General features: G+C 42.9%; 1 protein-coding gene across 7 annotated transcripts in view; it reads right to left on the reverse strand.

Moving 5' to 3' along the window:
- Nucleotides 1-18,751, reverse strand: part of AFF2 (ALF transcription elongation factor 2) — a 392,417-nt gene that overhangs the window by 138,747 nt on the left and 234,919 nt on the right. For 5 of the 7 annotated variants that reach the window (XM_079962631.1, XM_079962630.1, XM_079962633.1 and 2 more), the window contains exons 5-8: nucleotides 15,236-15,328; nucleotides 10,481-10,573; nucleotides 8,998-9,034; nucleotides 8,716-8,767 (exon numbers count right to left, since the gene is read on the reverse strand). In XM_079962631.1, the coding sequence (XP_079818757.1) occupies nucleotides 8,716-8,767; nucleotides 8,998-9,034; nucleotides 10,481-10,573; nucleotides 15,236-15,328 (275 nt within the window). The remainder of the gene's footprint in view (nucleotides 1-8,715; nucleotides 8,768-8,997; nucleotides 9,035-10,480; nucleotides 10,574-15,235; nucleotides 15,329-18,751) is intronic. The other 2 variants (XM_079962632.1, XM_079962636.1) reach the window with 1 other exon arrangement.

Here is an 18,751-nt window from a genome sequence, read left to right on the forward strand (position 1 = left end):
CATGCAATTTTTATTTTTCAAATGGATGGTTGGATGTTACCTTATTTAAGTCATATATTTTTATAGCCCAATTTTTCATTATCACTTATTTGTACTGGACTGGATTGTCATAGAATGTGTGACCTTTATTGTATATTTGCTAAATCTATGACTGCCTTGTGTACAGCAATGTATAAGGTGGCATACGAATTGGAAACAAAATTAAATCAACACATTCAGCTGCCTGTCATCAAATGTCACAAAACCAATTGATGCATATATATGTGTGAACCAGCCTTTGAACTGTGCTCATGATGAGACAATGCACAGAACCTAGTATAATGGATCCAAAACTATAGTTGCACATCAAGCGCATGCAAGACTGTTTATCCATCTAGCTCAGTATGACTTTCTCTGACAGTGATTCTCCAAGTTCTTAGGCAGGGAGGTGATGAATGTTGGAAGATTCAGAATAGATAAAAGAAACTACTTCTTCACACAGCACATAGATAAACTATGAAACTATGGAGGCAGTGATGGTCACCAGTATGGATGGTTTTAAAAGAGATTTAGACAATTTCATGGAGGATAAGGCTATCAGTACGTACTAGCCGTTATGTCTATGTTCCGTCTCCATGGCTGGAGTCTGTATGTCACTTAATACCAGTTGCTGGGCATCACAGAAGGGGAGACTGCTGTTGCTCTCAAGTCCAGCTTGTGGACCTCCCTTGGGTATCTCTGATTCAACAGGGCTTATGTTCCTGGAACAACTTCTGAATGCTCCACTGTTGGAGCCATTATGACTCTGAAACCAGCTGCTGGGATTCACAAGTTGCATGTTGCACTCGGGTTCTGGTTGCAAACTTCCCATAGGCACCTGGTTTGGCCACTGTGAGAACAGGAAGTGGCCACTGGCCTGATCCAGCAGGCTTTGCATATTTTCATCTACTGCTAGCTTAAGTGAAAATGTCTTGGGTTGACCATGTGGCCATCTGCAGGTAAACCACATGACCTAACACTTAACTATGGCCCCTCCCCATCTATTTCCTAATACTAGAAAATTAAAAAGTAACATGTTTCCAATAAAAATAACAATTAGAAAATATAGGCGTGCTCATGCCTCTTTATGACTGCAAAAAGTTCAAAACTTGGGGGAGTTGGAGAGGAATTCAAATGCCACCACTGACAAGATTGCGTTGTTTAATGTTCCTTGTCAACTTTGAGAGAACACAACTGCATTTTGATTTGAATGTTCTGAAGAGCAATATTGACTGTTGTCACATTACCCAATATGAAAAGCTTGCTGTGAAAACCCTCTTGATGCCTGATTGCTCTTCATAAGGGGTTCCTGCTGGTTCATTTCAAAGAATGAATTACCTTTAATTCATAGCATGAAGACATTGCCAGTTTTTGTGTGTGTTTTGTTTTCTGTGCTCCCAGGTGGCTCCTTTTGATGTGGCAGAGAAGTTCCAAAAAGATAAGATGAAACACTCTTCAAGAGTAGCTAGATATCATGAAGTGTGTTTCCTTTTTCAAACAGACTTCCAAGAAGTATACTCATAGTCTTTGGGGTTAGGAATCTAGTGGCAATTATCACTGAAAGCGCCAATCTTGTAATAATATAACTTCTAGCTCAGTAATGGCCCCTTGCTTATTTTTCATTGTTTTGAGCTCTTTAAAGACACTGTTTTGATTGGGGTTTGTTAAAGTGTTGACGCAGCTGAGTTTCGTTCAAGACATAAATCTGTTGATGTAAGATGAGACTAAGATGCTGCTAAGATTCAGTATGCAAATGACCTTTACACATTTCAGTATATAGTATTAACTGGTTCTGACCTCACAATAACCCATGGTTTACCATGATGAGAGCAACCCACAGGGAATATCAGGCATGCACACTCTCAATGCTCCTCTTCTCCCCCACTGTGGCCATGAAGAAAAGAATGAAAACTTCCACTTACATTTTTAAAAAACTTTGTTTTTCAGTTTCTGAAAATGCTTATACCAATCGCCATATAATCCCCCCCAAGAAACATTCCATGCACATACAGTGGTACCTCGCGTTAAGAACTTAATTCGTTCTGGAGGTCCGTTCTTAACCTGAAACTGTTCTTAACCTGAGGTACCACTTTAGCTAAGAGGGCCTCCTGCTGCTACCGCGCTGCCGGAGCACGATTTCTGTTCTCATCCTGAAGCAAAGTTCTTAACCCAAGGTACTATTTCTGGGTTAGCGGAGTCTGTAACCTGAAGCGTCTGTAACCTGAGGCGTCTGTAACCTGAGGTACCACTACTGTACAAGGCAAATGAAACTGCCAAACATTAAGCAAGTTTGTACAATAGTTTAGGAGTTCACTAAAGCAATTACCGTATTTTTCACTCTATAACATGCACCCGACCATAACACGCACGTAGTTTTTAGAGGAGGAAAATCCGTAGGCATGCCACCCGTAGGCATTTCCTCCATAACACGCACAGACATATCCCCTTACTTTCTAGGAGGAAAAAAGTGAGTGTTATGGTGCAAAAAATACGGTTAAGTGCTATCCATTTTAACAGGTTGTCCAGAATAAACAGTAGGTAGCTAGTCACTTCCATTTTTTGTTTAACACATTTTAGCATGTTACCGTAAACTGTGATTAATCTTAACTCCAGATTATTGAAAAAAGCCATCTGATTCATATCCCATGGTTTGAAACTGGCTGGCTTCAAACAAACTATTGCTAAGATTAACCATAGTTGTTGGATACGTATGAAAAGACAAGCTGCAGTTAATTAAAAATGGAAGCAAAGGGTTTCAATCTCCTCCTTGCAACTTTGCTGGAAGAGGAGGGGAAAGGGGGAGAATGCTGGCCCAAAGCTCACTGTGGCTCATTCATGTCATGATAAACCATGGCTATCTTGACATATTCATTTATAATTCTAAGTAAAGGTAAAGGTACCCCTGCCCGTACGGGCCAGTCTTGACAGACTCTGGGGTTGTGCGCCCATCTCACTTAAGAGGCCAGGGGCCAGCGCTGTCCGGAGACACTTCCGGGTCACGTGGCCAGCGTGACATCGCTGCTCTGGCGAGCCAGAGCAGCACACGGAAACGCCGTTTACCTTCCCGCTGGTAAGCGGTCCCTATTTATCTACTTGCACCCGGAGGTGCTTTCGAACTGCTAGGTTGGCAGGCGCTGGGACCGAGCAGCGGGAGCGCACCCCGCCGCAGGGATTCGAACCGCCGACCTTTCGATCGGCAAGCCCTAGGCGCTGAAGCTTTAACCCACAGCGCCACCTGCGTCCCTTATAATTCTAAGAGGGCTTTAAAAACAAATCTTTGCAGACACGGGGCTCAAGAGTATATAAACATTAATATGACATTTGCTTGCAAATTTATTTTCTTTTCCTGTTTGTATTGAGCTACAATGCTGTCTGCACCTATTCATTACTGTCATCATCAACTTGTACCCAACCACATAATGATATGCATTTGCCCCAGTCAAAGATTGCCATGATTTTGTACCCATCTAAAGCCTTTGCTCAATATTATTTTGTAATTTAGGAGCACTTTCTTCTTTTACTTGGGCTTCTGCCTTGATTCTGTGGAACTGCCAGTCTCATAATACACTTCTGCTGATCTTTGGACATGTAGATGAATCATGGGATGTTGTCATGCCATTAAAGTATAATGTGTGAGCCTGTTTTAAAAAGGAACCGGTGAACCCAGAGAGAACCATCTGCTTGCAATCTGGTGGTTGGTTTTTCCTTTAACACACCCAGGATTGTAAGGACACATGAGTGCCTTAAATACGTATCTTGAAATTGTTACTGAGGCTGTGCTGTCCTCAAAATCACTAGTGCTTTTCTGGTTGTGAGCTGCTGGCCTGGATCCACTTGGAATCCATCCAGGGCCCATTTTAAATGAAGGACATCATGTTCTGTTTGTCATATTATTGAGCATTCTTGAGGACTTCCCTTAAAAGCCAGTCAGAAGTAAAACGAGGAAGTGAAGAGTCATAAAAGGGATCCTTGTCATCAAATAACATTTTGAGCTCACTCTATTAACACACTGTTAAAAGGTCCTGGCTCATGGGCTAGGGAAGCTACTGAGAATGATTAAAGACTTGGAAAGGCAATGTTTGAGGATGCACACCAAATCCATCTCTTATTATTTCAAACAACCTGGCCAATTCCTTTCAAACCACCATTTCACCAGTTCCTGGAAACTGCAGGAAAGGACAGTGCTCTTCCACTCAATTCCTGCTTGCGAGCTTCCCATAGACATCTGGCTGGCTTCTGTCAGAGCAGAATGCTGGACTACATGGGCCACTGGCTTGGTCCAGCAGGCTTTCCTTGTCTTTTATGTATATTTAGAACTGCCCCTCCCCAAATGCATCCATGATGCCACTTCTTTTCATTCTCTAAAACTCCTGACACACCCCTCCTCTTTCTTTGAAAGCTTTGGTACAATCTCTTGGTACCTATTCCCTGCATTAGGATTGAGGGACCTATGGCCCTCGAAATGTAGCTGCATCTCCTATCATCCCTGGACATTGGCCATGCTGGCTGGGGCTGATGGGACTTTGAGTCCAACAATATCTGAATGGCCACAGGTTTTCCAAACCAATACTCTGCTCCAGGTAGTAAGAGTCACCAAATACATAGGAAGTTCCACATTATAGGATAAATGCAAACATTGAAATAAAATATACATTTAAATGCGTGTGTTTGTGTGTGTGTGCGCATGCAAGCACCCCCCTCCAGATTAAAGCTGAAATGTGATCAAATGGGGTCACATATGTGAAACAGACACAAACTGGGGGGGGGGGATGTTCTGGTCACCTAAGATGGCCTCCATAAAACATCGTAAACCAGGTGTTGGGAAACTTTGGTCCTTCAGCTATTACTGAACTACAACTCCCATCAGCCCTAGAAAACGTAACTAAAGACCAGTGATGATGGCAGCTGAAGTTCAGAAAAATCTGGAGATTCAAAGGTTCATCACATCTTCTATAAATACCCCTCCCTGCTTCTTCAAAACTGGCTCAACTATATATCCATAGGACCCAGGGGCAGGAAGCAACAGCAAATGTTTTGCAGATCTTCCTTTGGAAAGTAAAAATAAAAGTAACTTTTTTTATTTCAGCTTTGATCTGTCATGTGTAAAATCCATCACCTTCCCTGAGATGGCAGATCATTCCTCACAGGATTCTGATTGATAGCGCTGGAACCTTAGATCTAGCAGCAAAACAATAAGAGAGGCTGGTTCATAAAACGTACTCTCCGTGTCTCTGGTTTTATATTTGGCTTCCTGTAGAGAGAGCTTTGGTCCCATTAAATGCACTATATACCACTGAGCCTAGAAATGCACTCTCCTCCTCATCATCCTGAAAGCAGGCATATAACCATATACACCATGACTGACATATCTACTACTGCTTGTTATAAACTACGGAAACACTTTTTGTGATAAACTCAACTAAAATATTTTTTTCCCAGCACACAATTCCAGCCTATCTGTTTAAAGGAGCAAAACCATTTTTTAAAAAAGTGAAGATGTCAACTATTGTAGAAATGGCACACTGATGTAACCTTGAAATAGGCTGCATACATGCTAACCTGCCTGAAGCACAAAAACCCAGTTTTTTTTCTCTCAATCTGGACTTGTCTATGCTCATCCTCACCATACTGCTTTCAATCTACACAAGGTTAGGTGTGGTTACTTGAAAACCCTCCCCTTGATTAGGTTATCCATGCCTTTTTCTCCCTGCACATGCCCCAGGTGAAGGAAGAAGGAAGTAGTGATTGAAATATTGGAATACGCCCACCTACATTATGCACAACGGGTGGCGCTGTGGTCTAAACCACAGAATCTAGGGTTTGCTGATCAGAAGGTCGGTGGTTCGAGTCCCTGCAAGGGGGGGAGCTCCCATTGTTCATTCCCTGCCCCTGCCAACCTAGCAGTTTGAAAGCACGTCAAAGTGCAAGTAGATAAATAGGTACTGCTCCAGCGGGAGGTGAACAGCGTTTCCGTGCGCTGCTGTGGTTCGCCAGAAGCGGCTTAGTCATGCTGGCCACATGACCCGGAAGCTGTCTGTGGACATATGTTGGCTCCCTCGACCAGTAAAGTGAGATGAATGCTGCAACCCCAGAGTCGCTTGCGACAGGACTTAATTGTCAGGGGTCCTTTACCTTTTTACATTATGATATAGCTGGGAACACCTAAACCTGTTTTTCAAATGGACACACTGCAGGGTAACACAGAATCAAGCTGCAACCAGATTATGTTTTCTGAATTAATCCAGTTTCTCAATAAGAGCTTATTGGGGGCATAAAAACATGCAGTATTTCCCATTTTTGTGGGGACTACATAGAAAAAAGAAGAACAAAGACTCAGCTTTTGTCAATTCTAGATTAAAAATGCCATAGCTATGCAGCCATATTGTGTTCTCAACAACACAACGACATTCTGCTGATGTGCTAACACCATTTTGCAGAAAAAAGCAGGGAGTAGAGAGCACCTTGTGGTTCGCCGCTGGCTGAGCAACTTCCTAGCATTCCCACCTGTGACACACACAAATCCCTCCCCCACCAGAAAGTCAACAGTTTTGCAAAACAGCTAAAAATAAAATGACAAGAGTGGTTTTGCTACTTCCCTATCAAAAGGTATTAACAAAGATGGCCTGAGCATATATGCTCAATGCTCAGAGTCCCTAAACATCCTATTGCCAGAAGCTAGAAATGATTGACGTTGCAAGTCCAGGCTTCTGCTTTCCCTTGCTGACAAGCTGGAGAATTCTCAAGTACAATGAGGTTTATGTTTTTCTCACTAAATAGAAACTAACAGACAACTGCCGGAGGGAGGGAGGCAAAATGCTGGCCCCCTAGGCAATCCCAGCTGGCAGAATGCTTCGAAAGCCTTCGAAATGAAGAGGAGGATCTGCTTCATCCCTTCTGCCTGCCAAGGGAACCTGGCCTCTTAGCTAATATTAATAGAATTGTAAGAGACCATGAGGGTCAACCAATCTGACCCCTTGCAAAGCAGGAATATTTAGCCCAACATGGGGCTAGAACTCACAACTCTGTGATTAAGAGTCTTATGCTCTGCCCACTGAGCTATTCAGGGTTAGCTAAGCCTCCACATCCTGTCATGGCCAATGTTCTCTGGCACTACACTGGTCCTCTCAGCAAGACTTTTGTACCTTTGCATGTATTTATGCAGCCATTCTGGCTTGAAAAAGTTTGTAGATTAAGACCACAGGATGAACTTGCTGGATTAGGCCAGTGGCCCATCTAGTCCAGCGTCCTGCTCTCACAGTATTGAGATGCATTATGTGTCAAGTTTGTGGCTATCACTGCCTCCTGAAGGAGCAGCTCAGGAGGTGACTTGCACTGGAGTTACTGCAGTTACACTGTTCCCTAAGTGTCTAGCTGTCATTGGATGCCTGCACACATGGGAAGATGGTGGCTTGTCAGTTAGCAAACATGCACTTGCATTGTGTGAACTAAGGCTCCTTTTCTGCACCTCTGTCTCCCCTCGGATTCTGGTATGGATAGAAATTCACTACTTCCTTCAAACCCTTCCCAGTGGTTTCCAGCAGGTCCTGCCAGTAGATCCCTTCACCAGCTATTGTTGAACCTTCCCAGCTTGAGCTGGCCTTTACTCCTAGTTTACATGAATCTGGTAAGCAATAAAGCCCCTTCCACATAGACAGCACTGGTATATTGTTCTTACACTTCAATAATACCTCTCCAACCACTTCTTAAAATGTGGTGGGGGCAGACAGAGAAACTAGAAGGAAGAAAACCAACACTTCCTGCTTAGTTATTGGGTGAAAGAGGTCAACATACATATACTCTGCTGAACTTTCACACAAACTATGGTGTGTTCTGGGTGTATTTGAGATGAAGTATTAGTAACAGTTCTCAGAACTAATATAGACAGTGGAACAACAAATGTGGAATGAAACTTTGTGGATAAAGTGCCTTACATACACAAAGCATTAGAATACACACATATACAACACAAATTATACATATATATCCTGCCTTCCCACAAGCATTTATGCATACCCTTCCCTCTCATGCTTTCAGTGAAGAACGTTTTGATTCTGTAAGGGTAAGATTTATCCATTTTCTGGGGTTTTCTATGAGTCACTGTTCCAGGCATGGCTTTTGATTGGAGGGCAGCCTCTTTCAAAGGCTTTTCTCTCCATTGGGAATGATTGGATGCTCCAAACTCACCCAGTGCAGAAATGAGATGGAAACACCTTTCTTTCCTTTCCACAGAGGCTAACCAGAAGGAGGGAAAGCTAGAGGATAATCATGCATAGGGAAACTGCAGGCAGCTTCTCCCATAGATGAGCACTTCTTCTTCTTTAAAAATAATTAATTTCCTATAGTGTGCTAGTGTTCCCCTGCACATTGGGGTAGACTCAGATACGGTCATGCTTGGAGTAGACCCATTAACATGCCCAACAATTTCATGGACCTACACTAAGCATTATTAAGTCTGGATTCTGACCATAGATTATGAATGATCTTGAACGCAGGCTAGATATTGCTGGACTACAACCCCATCAGCTTCCAGTAGCATGACAAACCGGTCAGGGATTATGAGAGTTATAGCCCAGCACTATGTGGAGGGCACCATGTTGGGAAAGGCTGCATTGCACTACATCATGGCAGGAAAACACAGCATCATCACTCAGGCATATTGAAAACTTTTCAAGGAGGAAGGAGAGGGAAATTACTTACGATTTCTGTGGCACTGATTTGGTTGCAACTTTGCCAGCCGGCTCTCCCCATTCTGAAAAGAAAGAAATCACTTCCATATAATTGCACTGAATTTAACAGCACTCTCAAGAAAGGCTTAAGTGACATCAAAACTGGTCCACAACACATTAACACAACAGTGTGAATAAACAACATCTATTTCAGCAGCGCACTGATTAATTTTAAACCTGTTGTCTTAATGATACTGTATAGTGGGCAGAAAATGATAACCGATAGTTTCAAATAATATCAGGGAAGACCTACTTTGAACTCCACATCCTGAGGTCAGATGCTGTGGATCCTACAACGAAAGCACACAAAATGTCAACATTAGTTAAGAACTTATGAAGGAAAACCTGTATTTTCTCCTTAGACTAAGGCACCAAAGTGACCTTAATAAACAAAGGAAGCCCCTTACAGTATGTAGTTCTTGCAACAACAATGGCACCAGAGAGAAACATTTGTTCATTTGTACACTCAGAGAAAACTATTGAATTGTAGCCAATTAGGGCCCTTTCTGCACTATGCGTTTAAAGTTATAGCATGGCTTCCCCTAAGAATCAATGGAACTGTAGTTTCATGAGGGTGCTGAGAGTTACTAGGACACCTCTATTACCATCAGGTAGCTATGCACATCTATGCCTATGAGTTGGATCATGATAAATTAAGGTTGTGTTTTTTTTTTTGGACTGGGCAAGTGAACAGGCAATCTTCCTACAGGGCTATGCCTGAGCCACTTGTTTCTGCCAGCGTTGACATATGAACCAACCAAGGCTCTGATATCACCATCAGAGGTCCATCTTTGTAAGCCTCCTCCATGGAAGGCCCAGAGTGTGGCAATACAACGATGGGGATTTTCTACTGTTCAGCTCCCTGGTTGTGGAATGTTCTCCCCAGGTGGGCTTGCCTGGCACCATCATTATATATCTTTAGGTGCCAGGCAAAAACTTTCTTCCATAACCAGGCCCTTGGCCTTTAACTATCTATGACCTTTCATAAGTGGGTAGGATGTATTTCCTTTCCCCCTTTGTTTTAATGTATCTATGTGGGGTTTCTTGTTGGCTGGCTGGTTGGTTGGTTATAAGTTGCTTTTGGTTGCCCTGGGCAAGATAACACAAATAACAAATAACAATAATAATAATGTCCTAGGTGATGGAGCAGAGACAGTGCCAACTTGAAGTTTGAGCCATCTTTGGTCAAGGAAACAAGATAAGAGTGTTAAGCAGCTTCTGGGCAGGTATAGAATCAAAGAATCATAAAACTGTAGAGTTGGGACCACAAGGGTCATCTAATCCCACACCCTGCAATCTAGGAAGCATTTACCCAACATGGGATTGAACTCATGAGCCTGAGATTAATAGTCTCATGCTCTACTGACTGAGCTATTCCAGGATTTGATAAAGGACCACTTCTGGCAATCTATCGGGCTTGTCCCTGGGATATGATTCAGTGCCCATAACAACCTTCCCAGACAACTACAACACCTCCTAGGACCGGACATCGCCTGTCACACACTTCACCAGGATAACTGGCCTCCAATTCTTCAAACTTCCCCCACCCCTCTTCTGTAGCTGGCCAGCCCTTCCAAGATGTCTCTATGGGGCGCACAACAACATTGTTCATATGCATAATTAAGTCGAATACGTTCAGGGCTGAACTGACGCCTTTGTAGCCAAAACAGTAATCTAATTCAGCTGAACCAACCTTTGATGCCCAATCTGCATTTCAAAGTCCACTCTTAACCTACCTGTGCCTTGCCCGAAATGGGAAACTTATTCTGTTCAGCCTTTCCAGGTGTGTGTATAGCAGTAAGTGGTGGAGGCCAGGAATGGGTCATCTCCTAGCAAGAGAACAAAGAAAAATCAGAATAATGTAGTCCACATTATACCCCCATCTATTTTCTCTGGGTTGTAGCCAATGCAAGTTCTACTCAGAGCAGAACCACTGAAATTCATTGCCATGACTACCTTAAGTTCATTAATTCCAAAGGATCTATGGTGAGTAGAACTTTGTTGGCTACAGCCTTCTATTTTGCTTATGATTTAATGAGCATTCAGAAAGACATTGACCATTTAAAATATATTTAAAGTACAATGATACCACTTCAAATAGTCATGGCTTCCCAAAAATAAGTTTATTAAGGATTCTGAGTGTTGTTAGGAGGCCTCTGTTTCCCTCCTAGAGCTACTATTCCCAGAGTTCCCTGTGAAGAGGGATTGTCTGTTAAATCACTTAGTGGATTGTAGCTCTGTGTGGGGAATGGGGTATCAAGATTTTCACCCCTCAGTGTAATGATTTCAGAACAACCATACTGGATAAGAAGAGTAATATTCAATGTTCATCGTCATTTTCTCCAGTGAAATACTTATTCCCAACACAGAAGCTCACCCTTGTTCTAAGTTAGCAATACAGCTGGACCTGATATACACTTCCGAAACACTGATAGGGAATAATCAAGGTTTCGTCATTCACTTATTTGTGGAAAGAATTAAACGTCCAAGATTGGAAGGATTTGAAAAAATCTCTGAGTATCACAGAAGTAACAGAAATGTTTTAAAGTGGGGTGTAATGGAAGTTCAGAAAATCAAACCAGGGTTTACTTCCATGTGGTTTGGACTTACAGAGTCATGTTAGCTATTGGAAAGGGTGCAGAGTTTATGCACTGAAAGAAAAGGGATTAAATGACAGTTAAGTGGGTATGGTTTTGTTGGCTTCGGAGTTGCTTTGGCCCTAAGGATGTATCTGCTTATCAAAGTGTACTCCTTCCTGGAAAAATTATTTAAATATTGTTTTAATTGACACAGTGCGTTTTCTTATAAGGGCTAGGCATGCACACTTCTCCAGCCAAGTCTCCTCCTCCTTTTTCTCTCCCCCCCCCCCCCCCCCGTCCAACCATCCTTTTAAACTAGCTGTGCATGCCCTGAGGTAAGGAACTGAGAAGGATAACATACAGAAGATGCTTAATGAATAGCTAGGGAAAAAGAAGCAACAGCAGCATAATTTGTCTGCAAGGCTGTAGGGTTAATGGTTCCTACAGTGCTCAGAAGGACTGGAGAGAATTAGCAGGAGGCTCATGTAATTCTGCAAGGCAGGTTTGTGAAGCGGTTGCTGCAGGAGGAACTCCCGTCTACAAGTAAGAAACGCCAAGAAACTTTCAGTAAATGAGCCCAAGGAATTTGGACTAGAATCAATTGCTCTCTTTTCAAATGATTGGTTGTCTTAAAAGGAGGCTGGCTAGATTGATAGTGGGTAGATCTATCGTGAGCTGAGAGGCCATCAGTAGTTGCTGGCAGGGTGGTTTGGTGAAGGTGGGGCTTCCCAACACCATGCATCACTACCACTTATGGAAAGAGAGAGGGGCAAGGTAGCAGTGGAGCTTGCATGGTGTGTGTGCAGCTTTTGGAGCATTGGATTGGCCCCAATGCTGTGCTTGCACCATGCTGAGCTCCCTTCTGCCTTCTCCCCTCTCTCCTGGTAAGCAGAAGTGATGCATGGCATTAGGAAACTGGGAGAGCAGCCCAGCATCAGCCCCACTGCCCCACCAGCTGCCACTGTAGGCAATAGTATCTAAATAGAACTTCCATGTTCAGATGGAACAAAAGCAATTTTGGGGAATAAAAATATGAGTAGGGTTATTGCCTTTGACTTCATATCTCACTTGCAAGTTTCTCAGGTGTTAAGAGTTTGCCCTAAAGCTATCAGGGCTTTTTCTCAGTCTCGGGGGAAGCAGTTAAATCAGAATTGAAGACATAATTGCCAATATTGTGCTTTGCTGAATCTGAGCTGCCTTAAATCTGTGATGTGTTATTTGTATATTATGCAATTTGAGTGGAGGAGCCTTTCCTAGATGGTGGCCTCGATGTTTATCTCCTCACCTCTGGAGGGCCAGATTTAACAGTGGGGTTCCCAAATGCCAGTCACCTGACATCACAGTGACATCAGGGGATGGCACACTTTAAAGGCTCAGGGCTTCAGAGTGCAGGATGGGGCTGTTTGAAAGCCTTTTTGCAAACCATTCTATCTATGCTGCTCTTTAAACCTCTGATCTTTTGGGTGTGGAGTTCCATTATGCAAGGGTAAATCCAATGGAACAAATTGCTTAGCATTGCACTGGACAAAAGTCACAGGGTTGTATCAAACATAAATCATACTCAAGAGTAGACCCATTAGCCATGCCCATTATTTTCAATGGCTCTACTCTGAGTTGGGCTAACATGAGATGCAACCCATAAAATTCCAGCTTACCAATGGAGCAGCAACACATATATAAAGCTGCATCAAAGGACAGGAGGAGGAAAGCTATTTTTTTTAAAAAAGAACTACTAATACTAAGTAAGATATAATTTTATCTCTGAAAATTTTAAAACCCTGGCAGGGTTCTTTCCACAAAACAAAACCTGCCACTTCTTGTTCTGCATGGGTGGTTTTTTAAGGGGTATGTGATAATTTGTTCCATCCATCTCAAGAAGTACAAACAAATTAAGAAACAAACAAAAATACCCTACCACATAGGCTTCCCTTAAAAATAGCCAACACTTGGGCTTTGCTCCAAGAAGAGAATGTAATTACAATTTGCAATTGTCAGACAAGGCTGGAAATATCCAAAGGCATTTATTTGAATGTATGTATGTATGGGACGCAGGTGGCGCTGTGGGTTAAAGCCTCAGCGCCTAGGGCTTGCCGATCGAAAGGTCGGCGGTTCGAATCCCTGCGGCGGGGTGCGCTCCCGCTGCTCGGTCCCAGCGCCTGCCAACCTAGCAGTTCGAAAGCACCTCCGGGTGCAAGTAGATAAATAGGGACCGCTTACCAGCGGGAAGGTAAACGGCGTTTCCGTGTGCGACTCTGGCTCGCCAGAGCAGCGATGTCACGCTGGCCACGTGACCCGGAAGTGTCTCCGGACAGCGCTGGCCCCTGGCCTCTTAAGTGAGATGGGCGCACAACCCCAGAGTCTGTCAAGACTGGCCCGTACGGGCAGGGGTACCTTTACCTTTACCTTTATGTATGTATGTATGCATGCATGTATGTTCAGACTGTTTCCATTTCACGGTGTAATCAATTCCAATTCCATACACAAAACTTAGCCGACAGTTGCAAAACAGATTGACGCACAAATGGGAGCAAGGTTGATGCAAATGTTTGGGACATCAGCGGCAGGCATCCACTTCCCAACATTGACTCTGCATTTTCTGCCCCTGTCTGGAGATCCTTATTGAGACCTTGTGGAATTGACAGCCATGTGTTGTTTTTCATGCCATTCTGCGATCATTCAGAACGCAAAGAATGCTGGGCCCTTTCAAAAGATAATTGCAAATGAAAAATGTAGAACAATTGCCATTGTAAAACTACTGATATCACAATGCCATTATACAAATTATGGTGCAACTGCATTTGGAATTATTGTGTGCAGTTCTTGTTGTCTCCCCTCAAAAAGGATATTGTAGGGTGGGGAAAGGTTCAGAAGAAGGCAACCAAAAAGGAGGAAGAGGCAACCAAAATGAACAAGGGGATGGTGGAGCTACTCCCTTGCAAGGAAATGTTGTAGTGTATGGAGAAAGAGCTGTTGTATGCCAGGTTGCAATTTATGTGGCAAGCAAGTTGGAGAAATTTGGCAGGATCTTCTGTACAGGGAAAATAAATAGAAGAATCCATTGCAAAGGCTCACTTCAGCACAACACAGCCCTGTGCATCCACCTAATGGTCTTGAGTTTATAATTTAGTATCCCGTTTTAATGAAATGCATTAATAGCTTATACGAAGCAAGTTAGAATTAAACCAAGGAAATGGAGAATTCAGGCTCTGAATCCTCCTATGTGCTAAATTGAGTGCTAATGTGCCACTGGCTGGGATTGATGTGTTTAAATCCTTGAGGATTTTGGCTGGACTCATCTTGGGCCTTTTGCAAAGATGCAGATTAGTGACGGACTCCAGTGGTTTGGAGGCTTAGTGCATAAAGTAGAACTAAATGGTTTCAGGAATAATTCCACAAACAGGCACTGTGACAGTTTAGTTTTGTCCTTTAGAGAAACCAGAGAAGTTTATTTTTGGTGCTTTGGAAACCAGTGCTTCTGAAATGAAATGCACTCCATGAAATGTTTATCCTACTGAATCTAGCATCACGAAGGGCTCTATATCCACAAATTCTCTGCTGAGGGAGTTCTTCCCGGAGAAAGGGTGGATGGCTCAGGTTATTTCTGTTCTGTGTCACTTTATATGTGTTCTGTTATAGGTCTCCTTTGATCTGTTTTCTGCACACACACACACACAAAAAAAACATATCATGCACAATGAATTCACATTTAAATTGTGTGCATTTCCACTCAAAGTATGTATTTTACATGTATTCTTTACATAAAATGCATTTTTTGTAAGCTTTTCAATGCATTTCCCCCTAAATTGTGTATTTTTGTATGCATTTCTACAGCATATTTTGACCAGAGAGAGACCAGAGAGCCCCAATGAGTATGACCCCAAGACTTCAGATGGGGTTCTCTCTCAGCCCTACCTGAAGATGCTGAGGACTGAACCTGGGACATTCTGTATGCATATCAGATGCTGTACCACTGTGCCATGGCCCTTCCCCATGTTCCTTATGTTCCTAAGAAAGGAGGAATATAAATGTAACAAATAAATATTTGCAAATAAATCTAATTTTGTGAGCATCAGTTCAAGTCATTCCTTCTTTATTGGCTTTTCCTCCCTGAAGGTTGAATGTTTGGAGCAACTGTACCCCAGAAGATGACTCAGAAACTTCAGGTGGTTCAAAATGAAGTAGTTAAGATTACTGGCTGAGGCTCCCTCCAGATCTTGTATAACCCCTGTTTTAAAACAGCTGCACAGCTTGCCAGTTCATTTCTAGGCCCAGTTCAAGGTGCTCATGTTATTTTTAAAGCCCTAAATGACTCAGGCCCCAAATATCTGAAAGAGTGCCTCCTTCCCCACAAGACCGAATTGGGGGCTAAGATTAGCAGAGAGTGCTCCATTGGTTGATCCACCAACCTCTGAAGCTCAGGGTGTGGTGGACAAGGAAAGGACAAGGAAAGGCAGCCCCTAAGTTGTGGAACTCCCTTCACACAGAGGTATATCTGGCACCTTCATTTATACAGCTTTTGGCAAATGCTGAAGAGGCACTTCTTTACCCTAGCTCTTAACACCTGAGATGTATGCTTCAGGACCTATCTAAAAACAAGTTTTAAATATTTTTTAAAATATTGTGCTTTAATTGTTGCAACCCACCTTGGGACCTTAAGTTGAAAGGTGGTTAATAAATTGAAATGATAATAATGATGGTGAAAATGGTCTGATTGCATCCCACATTAATATTACCTCCCGGCAATGGCAACACACACTACACTGTGGGTGATAATGATTATGGGATTCTAGCCTAGGAATACTCAGGCAAAAGAAGACAGTTCAGGGCGTTCAAGAGCAAGCTCCCAATTTCTCAATGGTGTTATGAAATACAAATGATGCGGGAATCCTCAAGGTTCTCCTTGTCCATACTCCCTAAAAGCTACAACCTTCAGAAATATCTAGGGGATGGAGAAACTCACCTAAGAGAAAAAGTCACAGCATTTGGGGGGGGGGGTTTCTTAATTTAGAGAAAAGACAAGCAATAAAAGACGTGATAAATGTGTTTAAAAGTATGCACAGAGTGGAGGAAACAGATAGAGAAAAGTTTGCTCCCTCTCTCATAACACCAGAACTCATGGAAGTTAAATGAAATGTTGGAACAGGACAGACAAAATAAAGCACTACTTCATAGTTAAGCTATGGATCTCATTCCTCCCACAGGAGAGTGTGATGGCCACCAACTTGGATGGCTTTAAAAGAGGCTTCCCCAGATTCATGGAGGTTAAGGCTATCAGTGGCTACTAGTCATGGTGGCTATTCTATGCCTCCACAGTCAGATGCATCATTCCTCTGAATACCAGTTGTTGGGAATCAAAAGTCAGGAGAATGTTGTTGTGTTTAGGTCCTGCTTGTGTGCTTCCCTTAGACATCTGTGAAAACAAGATGCTGAACTACATGGGCCATTGCCCTGATCAAGTGGGACTTGTCCTATGTTCTAAACTAAAGTCACACAGGTAAAAACCCTTCACCGTCTTCTCTTAAGTATCAGGTTTTTCAGCCAGGGCAAGCCAAGAGGCCACAAAATACTGTTGCAGAGAAATTCAGGAAAGCTTTGAGAACCCTGACTTTTTTTTCTTCCTTCCTTTCTTTTAAAGAACAGATCTTAATTATTACTACAGCATGCATTGCCTTTGTTGCCTCCAGCTGGTCATCAAACACTAGCAGGCTGTTCATTAGCAACAGTTTATCAGGGGGTCACACAGAAAAAGCTGGATAGACGCCCATGTAAAGACCACCCAGAAGAACCGTGATTACTACACTAGTTAGCCCTAAGCAGTGAATGTTATTCATAACTCCTGCAAGTGTCAAGCAGTGACAATTACCAGTTATCATACAAAGCGGAACTGGAGTAAACCTGCCAAAGAACACTGTTTTCCCCCCTCCTACCCACAGTGCAACATGCAATTTATTATCAAGTTCCAGCAATCACAAAATGGAGTTGTTGATCTCGCTTTGCTGGAGAGATACAAAGGCTGGACTTGGTAATGTAGCAATCTCTTTCTCTTTCTTACAAGGATAACTCATGTTCATGTTCCGAGAGAGAGAGAGAGAGAGAGAGAGAGAGAGAGAGGCCCTAAAATGACAACTCCACACTGGCAAAAGGAGACAGAACAACACATTTAGCAAAATCCCCCAGCCCGTCTTTTCAAAGAGCAACAGTCAGTAGAACTGCTTCTGAGGACTATTCTCCCTTTTCAGACGCAATCGCTTCCTTGTAGTGTTCACTTATCACATTAAGAAAAATGGTAATGAAGGGATCATGACAACTTCTTTTTGAAAGTGACAAAGGCAGAATTGCTCAGGCGAAGAAATAAGGAAGAATGATCACTACTTTCTTGGAGAGAGGTCTCCAGTGAGCAACTCAAGAGTACTGCTCACTTTCTGTCGTTACTTGAAAGCCGGGGAAAGAGAAAAAGTGGCAGGCAGCTCCAGGTTTACATCTGAGCAGAGCATCTGTGCTTCAAGGGATCTTAACACCATTCTCCCCTCAGGGCTTCCCACAGCATCACATTTCCTGTTTCTTAGGGCACACTGCCTTCAAAGATGTTTCAAGTGCACACCTAGATCATCCCTAGAAGGGCCTCCTAATTTTGCCTATGAGGCTGTTTTTTCCAAGTCCCACCCTCCTGCCCTACCCTGACATTCTATGGGACAGATAAAGAAGTGAGGTAAGCATCAATCAGCTGACCAGTGCTTACAGCAAAACCCACAGGAAATGATGCCTTTGCCCATATGGTTTGATTTCAAAGCACACAGGCAAAGGAAAATGCTTCAGCTGACATCATGGTGACATCAGATGACTAGCAGTTTTTAAGCCCCACTCATCTATCAGTGTGGTCAACACAGGTTAGAAGACAGCAGGATCTAGTAATTTGTGTAGTACCTAGTCTATTGTACAAATGCTCTACCTACTTTTGCCTCTGGCACCACCTACTACTGGTATGTGGCCCTTAGGATATTGCTTGGAAGGGAATATGGCCCTTGGGCTGGGAAAAAAATCCCTAAGTCCCTCTAGCTCTCCTGCCAAACTTCACAAAAGCAGAATTGATGCCAGGAATGTGGTTCCAGTCACTGTTCATTGATTGAAAATTCTAGCTGCCATATTGAAAACTGCCCCATGTTTGCCACATGTTCATTCTGGGCCAGTCTGGTTCCCAATACCTCAAGGGTTACCATTTTCCAGCTGAGCATACTTGCTGACTGAGTTCTAGTCAACAGACTTTGTTGTCTTTGGAACAAGAAGAACAGTAAGCACTTGGTGTAGGGATCTCAGTGTGGCTGCTCAGAGACATGGTTGAAACCTAAAACAGTTTATCAGATATTCTTATAACCAAGATTCTCTTGTGTTGAGATAGGATTTCTTTAGGCTACTTGATCGGTATTTGTT

Source organism: Podarcis cretensis, assembly GCF_951804945.1.
Source record: "Podarcis cretensis genome assembly, chromosome: Z".
In the NCBI taxonomy this organism is placed as follows: Eukaryota; Metazoa; Chordata; class Lepidosauria; order Squamata; family Lacertidae; genus Podarcis; species Podarcis cretensis.